A 14,510-nucleotide genomic window follows, 5' to 3' on the forward strand; every position below is an offset into this window, starting at 1 on the left:
TTACTCTATGCGAGGTTTATATTTCATCTTAGAAACTAGCTGGGTGACTGTTGCTGTTTTTTGACAGCCAGCAAAAAGCAATGCCTTAGACCTGTTTGGCTGCTGTCCTGGGTAGAAGAGTTTGGCAGCCCTAAGGAGATGAAATTCTTCAGCTTCGGGACCCGCCCAGCGTACACCCTCTCAGCCACTACTCTGTTGCTATGAAACAAAAGACTAGGAAGGTGAGCGAAGCAGGAAGTCCCGCCTTTTAGCCCCAGTTGGCTTTGGCTCGGGCTCCCAATGCTCACGCCTACCCGCCCACTCCTTATTGGTCAGTTCCCTAGTGCCTGGCATCCTTTCTTCCATTTCCTTTCCCCTTTCCACTTTCTTTCTTGGGTGAGTCCAGTCCCCCCATTTCCCTCCGAGTCCCTTTCTATTTGGGACGTGCCGCGAGCGGGCCTTCCTTTGGGGCCATTGTGTACTGTGGGAGACGTGGACTGGGTGGTAGTGCGAGAAGGACGGCCGCCTCCCGCCCATTGGCGCCGCCCGCTGTCGGGCAGTGCAAGGGCGCGTGGGATTGGCCTAGAGGCGAGCGGCCCCGCCCCCCGGCTCCGCCCCGCTCCCCGGTCTCTATGTGTGTGTATCCTACAGGGGTGGGGTATCCAGCGAGTGGTCTCCACCTCCAGCTAGTGCTGCTGCGGCGTCCCGCGGCCTCCCCGAGAATCAGGCGGGAGGGGAGAGCGGGTGTGGATTGGTCTTGACGGTAATTGTTGCGTTTCCCCGTCTCGGTGGCCTGCGCTCTGGGTTGCTCCTTCCTCGGGAACGTGCTTTTACGGCGACCACACACTCCCTACCCGGGCTACCCACGCACCCTGGGCTGGTGCGTGTAAAGTAGGACCCGCGCACACCCGTGTCTCTGGACAGCTACGGTGCGGAAAGGCCGGGAGGGAAGGGGGCGCTGGGGAGGCTTGCCGCTTCTTTCCGGCCAGGGGGCCCTGGGGCAGCCAGCCGCGGGCCACGGAGGTACAGAGGACAGCCCTGGCTTCCAGTTGCTGTCGCTGCCGCCGGCACAGTTGGAAGAGGGATATTTAAAGACCGGAACCCAGGCTGGGCCGGGGGAGGAGAGAGCGGGAGTGAAGGGAGACGGGCGGCTGGGATTGCAGACATCCCGGGTGTGTATGTGGGGGTGCGTCCGCCCGGGAGCCGAATGCTGGGCGCCCGAGACCGACGGGTCTGCGGGCGCTGGAGGTGCGAGGGGATACTTTGGCCTTTCTGTGTCCACCTTCCTCCCCCAGCTGAGGTCCAGAGTGGCAGGGGAGGGGCCTGAACAAGGAGGGGGCACAGACGTCCCGAAACAAAGCTTTGGACCCCCACTCCCCTTGGGTGAGACGCGAGGAAAGGAGCGAAATAAGTGAACTCTCTTCTTTCTGTGCCCGCTCTTGTCAGTTTCTCACCCCTCTTTTTTTTAGTAGGTTATTTGTTGGTTTATTTGGCTCTTAACTTGGGGCTAACTCCTTACCGCGTTGGTTTAAAGAACTGTGTGTTCGTGTGTCCATGTTCCCGTGTCCGTACTTGTTGGCTTTAGCGGGGAAAATCCGAATCCTAAGCCTTTGTTGACAACAGATATGTCCCTTGTGCTCGTGTAGAATAATCTTTACGTTTATATAACTTGGCGAAATCTAACAGAGTGAAAGTGAGGTTTTCAAGTGAAGCTCTCAAAATGTTTTCTGGGAGCTTTAGTTCTAGTATACATTGAATTGAGATTAAGGCAGGGATGGGGAGAACATCGTGTTCTTATCTAGTTGGAGGAAACCTCTGTTAAGTTGTTGTTGTTTTGTTTTGTTTATTATGTTTTTTTTTTTTTTTGGTTATGAGTTGGGTATTAATCAAGGCTTTGCTACGTGAAATTTGAGAAGGATGCATCTTTAACCCTTAGTGCTCCAAAAGCAAATCTAAGGTTACTGTTTGTTGTGTGTACAGACTGAGAGTGCAAATTCATAGCTACTGAGAAGTTGAACCTGGCACCCTGGATTTTGTTCTCAGTGATGGAAGATGTAGTGGGTACAAATTAACCTGTTCAGTTTTCTGCTGGGTAAACATTTTCATGACCAACTAACTTTTTTTTTTTTTTAATCTGCCTTTCAAAGAACTAAGGTTCCAGATGGCAAATTCTATGAATGGCAGAAACCCTGGTGGTCGAGGAGGAAACCCCCGAAAAGGACGGATTTTGGGCATTATTGATGCTATTCAAGATGCAGTTGGACCTCCTAAGCAAGCAGCAGCAGATCGCAGGACTGTGGAGAAAACTTGGAAACTCATGGACAAAGTGGTAAGTTCTGTATGCTTGTGCCTCTGTGTAGCCATATTTGCCTTGGATATGGTTTCTTCTTCTGTGGTTTTATTTGTACCATCAATTAATATTACTGCTACCATTAATTAATAATTATTGTTATGGCAACAGTCTTTTGATTTGAATCGACCATTTTTCTTGCATCCACTCTATGTTTTAAAAAGTTGGATTCAGAGCAAAGACTTGTTTTTTTGCCTTTTGTCCTACTCTTCAAGGTTCAAAGTTCCTCTATATGACTCAGATATGCAAAGTTTTTACTGTTGGCTGCTCTTTGTTGGTACGTGGCCATAGAATGGTTTGGAAGTGTTTGCTCTGTCTTATATGAGGTTGTGTTACTGTTAAATAACAAAAGAGTGCAAACAAGTGTTTTAAGAAAGCCCTCTGAGGGACCACTCACGACAATCACAATGCATGACACTGAGAATGTTTACTAGAGGAAGAACCAGATTAGTCCCTAAGTGGGGAAGCAGTATTTGAGAGAGTTTCCATTTTCATCTGTGAGAATTCATCTTCATTAAGAAACTTTTTGTTGTTTGTTGTTAATGGTAGAGTTAATTTCTTTCATCTATTCCATTTTGAAACAGGAAACCTTTTCGATTGCACATTGTTTATTGTGAAAGGAAAATTTGTGATGGAGGTGGTGGGGCTGAGAAACCTCTGTGGTTTCTGCATGTTGCTTTCAGATGAATAATAATTTTACAAGAAGAAGTCAAGCTGGATGTCAGTACCCTGAGAAGTCTAGGCAACCTGAATATTTTACTGGAGTCTACTGAGAAACTAGCTGTCAGTGTCCTATCTTACTAAGTAAGATTATGAAACAAATATGATTAAGATGTAGCTTGCTGCTGTGCAGAATTAATAGTTCTTATTTTTGAAGCAGTAGTACCATCCCCTGTATATTGGTAAATGTTTGTAGCACCATCTGGTTTCATTTCATAGGTATTTGGGGCTAATTATGAATTTAGTTGATGCAGGGCTCTTGATATTTTTGTGACTGCAGAAATGGAGGTTTAAAAAAATATCCTTTGTAGGGATGTGCTAAAGCCCCATGAAATCGTATAGTAACAGTCGCCTTCATTGTGGCTTGTAACCGTGTATGAATACTTGCCACAAAAAGCCGCTGTCGGTGTGGTACTAGTGGTACAGGAAGGTGATAAGATTCGGTTCATTTTCATTTATCCTTATGGAGAGTACAGATGGATAGATGAATGATAGGCCTGCCATTCTAGGGCCGGTGGTGCTAAATGCAGAGCCGGAAATTTTTGCCAGATAAATATCCTTAGTTTGGGGCTTCATTGTGACCTATTTAAGCTTCTGCCAATTTATTCAAATTGTGATATTAAAATGCTCCAGACAGAATGATGTCATAGTGTCAGAACATTGCAACTTGCTGCTTGAGGTCAGGTTTGGATTTTAGCGTTGGATACTTAAGAATGAGGAGTATGCAGTGGGAAGAACTGCATATATTTGGCAGGCACAAGACTCTCTTTGCTTTTCTGAAGAGGATGCAATTTAAGGTCACTCTCATTGCCTAAATCATTAGTTGGGCATAAGAGGAGGAATGCATGGTTTTTCCCTAACTTACCTGTTATACTAGTGGGCAACACATGGGTCAGATTCTACCAAGGAGCTGCCTCTCCCTCCCCACCCCCTTCTGTGAGTGGTCAGAATTTGTACATTTTTGAGTGAATGTTAGCACAGCAAATAAAAAAGACTGATACGAGGAAGTGGTGAGCTGCAGTTAATAGAAAGTCATTATTTTTAAAAAGAATTAAAGAATATATTCATAATTTTGATTTGTAACTGATTGCTAACATAAGTTTTACCCACTTTTAATTATTTCACCATGGCTTATGGTAAAATAGATGGTTTTTTGATAGTTAAGCCTCTGCCATTGTTTATTTTATTAACCCTTTTGTGGGTTTGGGTTTAGCCTCTCCAATTGAGGAATCGGACTCATAAGGCAAACTGTTACTGAAAGTCTCTACTTACTGGAATGTGGGTTAGGGTGTTGGCAAAGGTGCATTGGTATGGCTTTCCCTATTCGTCTTCATTATTTGTCAAGAATGAACATGGTGGTGTTCATTTATGAATGCATCCATGGGCTTTGTGGAGGGAGATCACATAAATCACTATAAAGGGGTGTTTATCACTACTCTATCACACAGTAATAAAAAGGCATTGATAATTACTAACTGAAAATATATTTTATTTAATTGTGAAATGCAGAAGCATCCCTCACTTGTGTTTACCTTTTTTTTTTCTTCCTTTGTCAGTGGTGAAGGAAGTGGTTCATAATCTCAACATTGTCCTGGTGATTACATCAGGATCTTTATTATGAGTCCAAAAGTTAATCCCTTGACGTATCACCTAACTGTTTTATAAAATAACAGCAATAGCCTGAGTTTAGCTTGTGAATAACAGAAAATAGTAACTTTCAAGTCTAACCGGTAGTTACATGAAAGGCAGGGCTAGGTGTTTGGTTAGCATTTTTTTCTTTAGGAAGTCTCTTCAACAAGGGCAGATCTTAGAAGGATAAATGTGATGCGAACTTTAAGTTCAGTACGTTGCAGCTACCTACAAAGTAAAAGAACTTATTTTACAGGGGACATGAAGCAGTCTCAGACCATAGGAGAAATACCCAGTAAGTGTGTAGTTTTACCATTCCTTGGCCTCTAGAATTTAAAACAGTCAACCGAGACTCCAGTTCCAACTAATTGTAATGTTTTCAGAGGGCAGACTTCTTTTTTTTTTTTTTTTAAAGATTTTATTTATTTATTCGACAGAGATAGAGATAGCCAGCGAGAGAGGGAACACAAACAGGGGGAGTGGGAGAGGAAGAAGCAGGCTCATAGCGGAGGAGCCTGATGTGGGGCTTGATCCCAGAATGCTGGGATCACGCCCTGAGCCAAAGGCAGATGCTTCACCGCCACCCAGGCACCCCTCAGAGGGCAGACTTCTATACAAGGTCACTGAGAGTAGGAGGGAGTCATTGCTCAGTTGTGTTTTTTTGTGAGATGAAAAGTGTTTTGTAAACAAACATAAGTTTACTGAGAAAAAGAATGGTAGCATATCCCAAAGCATCCCATTTAGACATATTTTCTGGCCTTAGCTCTATGTGTCAGTTTAAGTCAATAGCTAACCCCAAACTCTTCCGGTCTTTGGATGCCTGTTTGATATTCCTGAATACACATCCGGGTTCAAATATACCTGACATATGGAGTCTGTTCCAAAGCTATTATAGAGATGGGTCTCTTAAACACTTAATCAACATTTATTGAGAGCCTACTATGTTCTTACTAAGTGCTTGTTACTAGGGATACAAAGCTAGATAAGATGTATAACTCTGCCTCTGACCTGTCAAGGAACTCAGACACCAACATCAGAGCCAGGCATATAAATGGTAATTTATTATTTATATTATATTTATTAGGTCATCGCCATGTAGTATGGACAAGGCTGTAATACAGACCTGTGGGAAGTGCAACGGGGGCAAAGTGAAGAAGAGCCTCCTTGTTTTTCTGGCTACTGTTCAGACAGTCGTCTGTCTGGACTCTGCTGGGCACTACCTTTAGGAACAGCATTCTTGTACTCTTGCTGGAAATGCTGAGGTGAGGGTAAGGAAATGGTTGCTAATCAGTATGGGAGGAATGATGATTTATTAATGTGAGGTTCCTGAGCATGGTTTTCACGAGCGTCTTAGCCAGGTGATGGAAAATGGAAGAAAGAGTTTTCCAGCTAATAGATACTAAGTGTACTGAGCTTACATGGATGTTCAGGAAATTAGAAAAGAATTAATTGATGCCAAAGAGCAAAGCAAGTTGAGTACCTGCCTACGTTTTGTCTTGCTGTCCTTGTCATTTATTTGAAATTACATTATTGAAAGAGTTCTAAAAGCATTTAAAAAGTGATGATGCCAAATAGCCTTTTCCTGCCTTTTACCCTCAGTACATCGAGTACATTTGTCAAGCTTGGAGTGTAATTCATTCTCCATCTTTATGATTTTACTGCAACCGTAATATATTTTAAAGTTTGTCAATCAAAGATGCTTGGAATACATGCAGCTATTTTAACAAATAACAGGCAGTATTCTTTTCTAAGATGAATTCCTCATACCTCTGAAAAAACATTGTATGTGGGATAAAACGTAGGCTTTGGATGCCTGTTGTTTGTGTTTGTTGGGTTTGAGATATCACCATCCCTGGGCCCTTGGAATAGGGAGTATCATTTATTGGAATTATTCTTCATGCATTTTCTTTTCTTCAGTGAAGTTGCTCCATGTTAGCAAAATCATGGGCACTGCTAAACCTGGGTGGATGATAACATTCAAGTGTCTGAACAGTTTTGCTTAATACTGAGATTTTGAACTTGTGCTTGGCTAAGTGAAGTGATCCCAAAGTTTGCTCCTTTCCCCTTTTAGGAAAAATTTTTGATAAAGTAAAAGATTTAAAGGAATCCTACCACATTGCCTTGGTTTATCCTTGTGACTTAGGACATTCATTTAACAGAAGACTTAATCAGTTAGTCATCTTTTCAACTCTTACAAAGTCTTTACCATTCAGATTTTAGATCAACTCTTCCTCTCTTCAGAGTTGCTTTATATGCGATCTATTGATTTCACCATTCATTTATCAAATTCCATCTATGGAAAGATAGATATTTATAAATACCCCTTCCATTCTATGTAGTATAGTGTAGTGTACATACTCTAGGACGTAGAAAGTGCTGTCATGGGGTGTAAGTAAAGTGCTGCGACATAGGCTGTAGTGGGGGAGAATGGCTTGCTGGGGGAGAAAGGTTGATAAGGAACGCAGCTTGGTAGAGGTGTTATCCAGCCATTCTTTCAAGAATGTTTTGGATTCCAGTGAGGTACAGCACACATCAGGCTGAAGGAATGCGGGAAAAGGGAGATTGTTGAGGAGGTAAGGTAGAGAAAGATGAAGAGGCTTTCTGCTTTTTCAAGGAGTTTGGACTTTATTTATTTGGTAGAAGAGAAATGTTAAAGTCTTTGAGCAGAGTGTGAAAAACAGTCAAGGCTATGCTGTGGCAGATTACTCTCGACTCTACGAAGGATAGATTAAGAGCAAAGAAACTTAAAAATAGAAGTAGTGATCCAGAGGAATGAAAACAGACTGGGCAAGAAATAACGAAGGGGGGCGCCTGGGTGGCTCAGTCATTAAGTGTCTGCCTTCGGCTCAGGGCGTGACCCTAGCGTTCTGGAATCGAGCCCCACATCAGGCTCCTCCGCTGGGAGCCTGCTTCTTCCTCTCCCATTCCCCCTGCTTGTGTTCCCTCTCTCGCTGGCTGTCTCTCTCTCTCTCTGTCGAATGAATAAATAAAATCTTTAAAAAAAAAAAAAAAGAAATAATGAAGGGGAGAATTGAGAGTCAATATAGCAAGTGTAGGCTCAAACGTGGGAGGCATTTTGGAGGTAAAATTTACAGGTCCCAGTGACCCTTTAACTATAGAGGGTGAAAGAGAAGGTGAAGTGAAAGTGACTCGAGGTTTTTAGCCTGAAGGCAGCGATGCTCTTAATGAGATAAGGAACATAGTAAAAAGGGGAAGCTTGGGAGCTGGTGCATAAGTTTGTTTTTGGCCATGTTGAGTTTGACATGCCAGAGTGAAATCCATTTTGAAGTAAGAAAGTTGAATGTGCAGTTGAAGAGAGAAGTTGAAACTGGAGGCACAGGTTTGGTAGATATGCCCGCAGGGGTAGTATTTCAAGCTGTAGACCATCAAGAGATTTGCAATGCAGAGTAGAAGAGGAGAGTCAGAGAAAAGTCAGAGATTGGCATTTTGTCTGTGTGGGGTTGGACTTATAATTAGATGGCAGTGAAGGAGAGAGAATCCTACAAAGGACAGTGATGAGAGAGGTAGGAAAAGAATTAGGGCAGATTGATTTCTTGGGGAGAGACAGCTTCAATTAAGGAGATAGTTTCCAGTTCTGAGAAAACCAAATTCAAGTCCAAGTAGAGAAAAACCAAGCAGGATAAAAGTTTAAGAAGTTGCTGAATTTCAGTAGTAGAGGCCATTGTTGACCTTTCAGAGTAGTTTCGTTTACATGGTAGGGCTAGATTAAAAAGAATGTGTGGATAACTTAACAGTTGTTCTCTAAGTGTGACAACTGGTGAAATGGAAAGAAGTTCTGATAGAGGGCTTGAGGGTTCGAGCAGAGCATAACTGTGTGTGTGCATGGTGCTATGGAAGAGGTTCACACATTGAGGGGAAGGGATGTAGGCAGGGAGTGATTTAAAATGTAAAGGAAGAAGAAATAATAAAGGGTCATCCTGATTACAACGTGGGAGGGAAAGGCTAAGAACAAGTAGAAGAATAAACCTTGGTAGAGAACTAACTTCTACTTAGAGAAGAGGGAAGTAAGGAAACAGGGTTTTGAGAGAATTTGTAAATTTTATGTTGGGTTGTCAGGAAGTGATTTACATTTGTAATGTTTAAACCACATTTTAAAATTATATATTATAGAATAACAATATATATTTTAATCAGTCTTTTAGCAGTTAAATGGGTAAATAAGTAAAACATTGAGATGGAAATAAGTTCTTCTCCTGTATCGTAAGATCATTTTAGAAACACGCTGTGGCTTAAATGATGCCACAATACTATTTTTATTTACTCTGCTCGGGCATATGGGTAGGTTGGTTTGTTGTTGTTGCCATTGTTTTTAGTATTTGTAAGTTGCTGATATTTTCCTAGTCATGAAGGAAGCATTTTGAAAATTCCTGACCAAATTTTTAGCTCTTTTACATATTAATATTTAAATAATCGTTAAGCTCATTCATGCCATCTTCCAATAGCAATAACAAAAATAGCGATTAAGGTAAATGTCCTACCTGTTCAGATTGTACGTCAGCCGAGTACTGCTGATGTATTAATTCCTATCAGGAGTACTGACCTGGGCTTATTACTGTTAGCTGCTTTCCTGCGTAAAACACTCCAGACTTGTACAGAGTTTCAGGTAGTATGAAGAACTCTAGGAGCTGAAAGAACTCTTACTGATCCTCAACAGAGCAGTCAGTGCCCCGGTCTAATTCTCGTATGTTGGCAAAATCTGCAATTTACCAGGTTGTGGTATAATACAAAATACAGAAAAAAGAAGTACTAAGAAGTCCTGAGTGCCACCTCTGTGCTAGGTACTGCGCAGAGCACTTTACATTTCCTCCTCTAAGACTCATCACATCCTAAGGGTTTTCTAGAAGAAGAAACTGGCCCAAAGTTGCAAAGCTAATAAATGGTAGCACTAGAGCCTAGGTTTGATTGACTCTTGTGTCTGTGTTCATAGTATGAAGATTCAAGCACACCGTTCCGTGGAATAATATGATTCTTCCTCTTTCCACGGGAAGGGAATCAAAAGGCTCTTTACCCCCTAATATTTGATATGATCAAATTCTTCTCGAAACTTTGTACTCACTTAGACAGGTTTATTCACCACAGGTATGGTTGTCCTATTTGCAATACTATCTTCTGAGAAGTTCGTTGTTCCTTTCCTCCTTCTACACCTTCTTTCCTCCATCAAGTATTTATTGTGCATCTACTGTATGCAAGATTCTACATTAGGTGAAGGAAACAGACCAGTAAGAGATACATTCTCCACCGTTAAGGAAGATCAGCTTTAATCTGGAAGGAAGATAGTGGACAAATGAATACACAATTGATATTTTAGTTACAGTTAGTCAGTTGTTTAATGATGCTTGTATTTAAAGAAAGCTTTTAAAGGAATCTTCACTGAAAACCATAAATGATTTGCTAGTTGCCCCCAGATCCTACCTTAAGTAATATACCAGATTCATAACCAATTTTATATGCTAACCTTCTTGTTTTCCTCAATTAATATTTTATATAGAAAGAGTTTTGTATTATTTTTATACTCCTTACATTTTGTACTGTATATGTTTATATACTTTTATGTACTTAGGATGATTTGCTAAATTAAGGTGGGAAGAACTCAAAGGACTCATGGATGCTTTTTATCATAATAATATACTTCTGAGTAATTGCAATAAGGAACCTCTGAAAACATTTATGTGAGGAGCACAGACAAGGGATTCTTTCAAGCTTTTCATACTGTTGTTGAAAATAGGGTATTTCACTTCGTGGGTATATTGCTTGATTTAATATAACTGAATCCTCCATGAAGTGAGGTGTGCTTTATAATGAAAGTCTGTTATAGTATAGGCACAATTCCTCGCTGTTGAAGTTTCCATTTGCTTCAGTAGAATTTCTTTCATACATTTCAGGGGCTGGGGTGAACCTAAGAAATATGTTAGCTGACCTAAAACCTCTTTGTTAACTTTTGACTGGAAGTTTTAATTAAAGCACAGTGGGGAAAATCTTTAAATACAGAGGTGTTCCAAGAATAATTAATGGCTTTGAAAATTGTTATAGCACTGTGTTTATATTTGTGCCTTTGCTTTGATATGGTGAAATATATATTTAATGTATGTGAATATACAGTATATATAGTGTGTGTGTGTGTGTGTGTATATTAGACACATATTTTTATTTATGTGAAACAGTGCAGACATATATAGAGAGGCCCCCTTAAAAATCTCTAAACACATTTAAACAAATACGACAGGCAGTTGCATAGTGTTATGGAGAGAGTGCCTTACTTTCAACTCTAGACCTCTAGCAGTTAGGGTTTTGAGCAGTAAACTCAGCTATATTCCATTTCTTTGTTTTAGTATTGTTCCGTCACAAGGAGGGAATTGGTCATTGTGATTTCCAAGGTTCTCTTTAGCTCTAAAATCCTTTGACTCAATGACTATAATGGAATTTGTAGCCTAATTCAATACTAAGTGTTTCGCCTGTTAGTTCAAGAGCAAAGAGTAACATTGTTAATGAGCCGATCCTTTCATGTGCTAGTTGGTGCCCTAAAAAGTTCGTTATTGTATAATATGACTGTAGATTTGTTCTTTTTGAAGCTTTTCTGTGTTGGCAATAGGGAGCAACTTAGATATTTCTAGAAGACATCTAAGTCATTTGAATCTGAACTTGAACCTTGTGGTGAGCTTGATTTTTCTCCTTAACATACTGTTTTTAGAAAAGCAATTTTTCTTTCTCTGGCTTTTGCAGTTCCTTGCACATAGCAGGTACTCAATACTTATCGAATTGAATTTGACCTGCTTAGAAGTCATAGTCCTGGTGTAGGGTTATTCATTTTTGGCAGGAGCTGTCATAAATCGCGGAGTTTAACACTAACCCCGCTGATGAACTGTACACTCAGCAGCATATCATAGCTCAGCATTGTACGGTACACTTTCCCAAATGCAAATTTAGAAAACTGCATGGCCTCCAGGAGCCCTGATGAACGGAATCTAGCCTATTTTAAATCTACTTGTGCCACTCACCCGCAGGCTCCCTATGCCTTCTTCTCTTAGAATGACTGCCTTGACTCCTTATGCTACTGCTCTACTCTCTGGTGCCTCTCAAGCCTTTGTATACCCTTTGGCCTGGAATATTCCTTTTGCAAATATAGGTATGCCTTTCTTGATATTCTTTTTCATGTCAAGATAGGAGGGAGCTGCTGCTTTTCTCCTCCAGCACTTTGTACTCTCTTCCATTACAGCCCTTAAAATCTCCTGTAATTCTTTTTTAAGCCATCTGTCTTTTTCACTGGAAAACTCCTTGAGGACAGGTCTGTGATTTATTTCATTCTGCATTCCCTAGGGCCTGAAACAATGCCTGACACATAAACGTTTGTAAAAGTAACAAATGGGACTTGAAGTTCATGGAAATTTGCAAATGGTGTAAAAATAAAAATGTAAATGAGGTTAGCCAGGGATCATTAATTATATGCCTAATTCTAATTAAATTGTGATATAGTTAGAAAGAAGATCAGCCTGAGATTCAAAAGATGCAGGCTCTTGTGTTGGAGTAATGATTTTTAATAGTCCCTTAATCTTTGTAGTTCTTCGTTTCTTTATCTGAAAATGAATGGATTGGACAGGATCTTTCCGAAGATCCCTTAGAGCAAGAATTACATTGCTCCTAAGTTAATTATAGAGAACTAGGTCTCTTCTGCCAGACTCCTTGAGGCAGGAAGTATGTTCTAGTCATCTGTAATTTCCTGGCAATAGCTCAGTACCTGGTGTATAGTAGTTATGCAAACAATTGTACCGAATAAAGCAATAAATTCCCAGATAGAATTACAATTTAAATAAAGCAAATGAGAAAAAGGTCAGGTAGAGAATAGTAAATTAGAAATCTGTAACACTTAAATAATCTGTTAAAGAACATTTACTTGGAATGTCTGAAGAAAATACCTGAGAGAATTTTTTTATCAGTTAAATGTTCACCAGTAGACGAAATTAATTTAAAACTTCCTAGTCCCCTAACTACAAGTTAATAATTTATCAATCTGTGACATGCTATACCAAGTTTTATGTCGCTGAGATTAAACTGTGCCTGCCGTAGGATGTGGCTGGCGATATTTTTGAAATTTGTACGTACTTGTGATACTATTTTATAGTTTTAAGAATTGAAAAACTTTATCTTGTTTGGCTTTGTCAAATCATTGACGTATTTGGGACTTCATCCATCAGTCTTTAGGGCAGAATGAGCTTCTCTGATTATATCATAGTCACGAAAGTAGAAAGAAGGTAAAAAGCTTTATTAACCCCTGTATAATTTTCTCGTGATTTGACATTATTTAATAAGTTCTATGGCATCTTACCTTTCCAAGAAATTAAGGGCATCAAAATAATATTCTTATATTTAATCTACATTGTGCCTTTACATTATTGATTTGAATACTAGTATATTCAATGATGAAAATAAGGAAGTAATGTAATCATGCAGTTTGTGTGTGTGTGTGTGTGTGTGTATGTATAATATGTATGTACATGAAGTATTCTAGAGAATCAACCAAGTCATCTATATATCCATTTGTTAATGTCTATACTATATGCTAGATACTTCTACACTGTATATAACCACAAGGAGGAAGATACGATAATGCCCTCCGCTAACGTGTGAAATGGTTGTCTTAAATTAAGGGCTGATGCTTGATAGTTTGAACCAGATTTTTCTTCCCACAAAAATTGTATAGTTATTTCTTTTTCTTTTTTTTTTTTTTTAAAGATTTTATTTATTTATTCGACAGAGATAGAGACAGCCAGTGAGAGAGGGAACACAAGCAGGGGGAGTGGGAGAGGAAGAAGCAGGCTCATAGCGGAGGAGCCTGATGTGGGGCTCGATCCCATAACGCCAGGATCACGCCCTGAGCCGAAGGCAGACGCTTAACCGCTGTGCCACCCAGGCGCCCCTTGTATAGTTATTTCTTAAAACAAGTGTGATAGTAAGTGTGAATACTTTTTTCATTTGTTGTTTCCTGGATTTATTGCGTTTGTGGTTCTTGAAACTATTACTGTTCAACTGTTTTCTATTTGGCCTGGGCACTTCTGTGAGTACTCAGGGGTGAATCCATGTTTTGTAGAACCTGAAATTTGGAGAAGTCCTTTTAAAGAAAAAATAATACAAAAGTACAAATACAAAATTGGGTATGAAAGTGAATATTTTTTTTTTTAGATGGATAAGTAAGACACAAGTTATAAATTTTTAGAACATTGATAAATCCACAAACATCAGAGGAATAATTTCGACTCTGTACACTTTATACTTTGATTCTCTTCCATTGCCCATGTATATTTCCAGTCCTGTAAGTGACCAAATCTGAATTGGATCTTCCTGCTCCCATGCTATTTGCGGCTCCATGGACACTTGAAGTCTCCCTGAATCCATTCTTCTATTGCGTTGGCTGACAACGATTTAACTAGCTCTGAAAGTGACTGGGCATCTCACACACCTTCTACCAAAGCCACACTAAATGTATTTCCAACTCAGATTCCCATCAGCCAGATTTGAAAAATGCCCACAGCCGGTCCAGTGCCACCCAGCAGGAGGTTAAGTGCGGTGAAAGGGAAGTCGTACTGGAAAAAGACAGAAACCTTAACCAATTGTGTTTCAAATATCTTGCTCTGGAAGTGTTACAAAGACTCCGTGAGGAAGGCCTTAGGAGAGGGCTAGCTCTCGGAGGGACTGTCAAGCCTCTGCCTCACTGGCTTCTCGGGAAAGCTGCCCTTCTGCGTGAGAGTGTGTGCCTCTGTACTGTGTACGCTCTTGTGCCATATCTAATGGTTTCATTGAAAAATTCTTTATCTGGGTG

At 40.4% G+C, this 14,510-nt stretch overlaps 1 protein-coding gene across 5 annotated transcripts in view; it reads left to right on the forward strand.

The window, feature by feature from the left end:
* Positions 1–610: 610 nt before the first annotated feature.
* Positions 611–14,510, forward strand: part of CBLB (Cbl proto-oncogene B) — a 218,560-nt gene continuing 204,660 nt past the window's right edge. Inside the window, exons 1-2 of one of the 5 annotated variants that reach the window (XM_044381780.3) lie at positions 611–1,362; positions 2,127–2,308. In XM_044381780.3, the coding sequence (XP_044237715.2) occupies positions 1,158–1,362; positions 2,127–2,308 (387 nt within the window). In that variant the 5' untranslated portion in view covers positions 611–1,157. Of the gene's footprint in view, positions 1,448–1,854; positions 2,037–2,126; positions 2,309–14,510 lie in introns of those variants that run through there. The other 4 variants (XM_026492654.4, XM_044381753.3, XM_044381771.3 and 1 more) reach the window with 4 other exon arrangements.

This window comes from Ursus arctos, unplaced genomic scaffold, assembly GCF_023065955.2.
Source record: "Ursus arctos isolate Adak ecotype North America unplaced genomic scaffold, UrsArc2.0 scaffold_4, whole genome shotgun sequence".
Lineage (NCBI taxonomy): Eukaryota > Metazoa > Chordata > Mammalia > Carnivora > Ursidae > Ursus > Ursus arctos.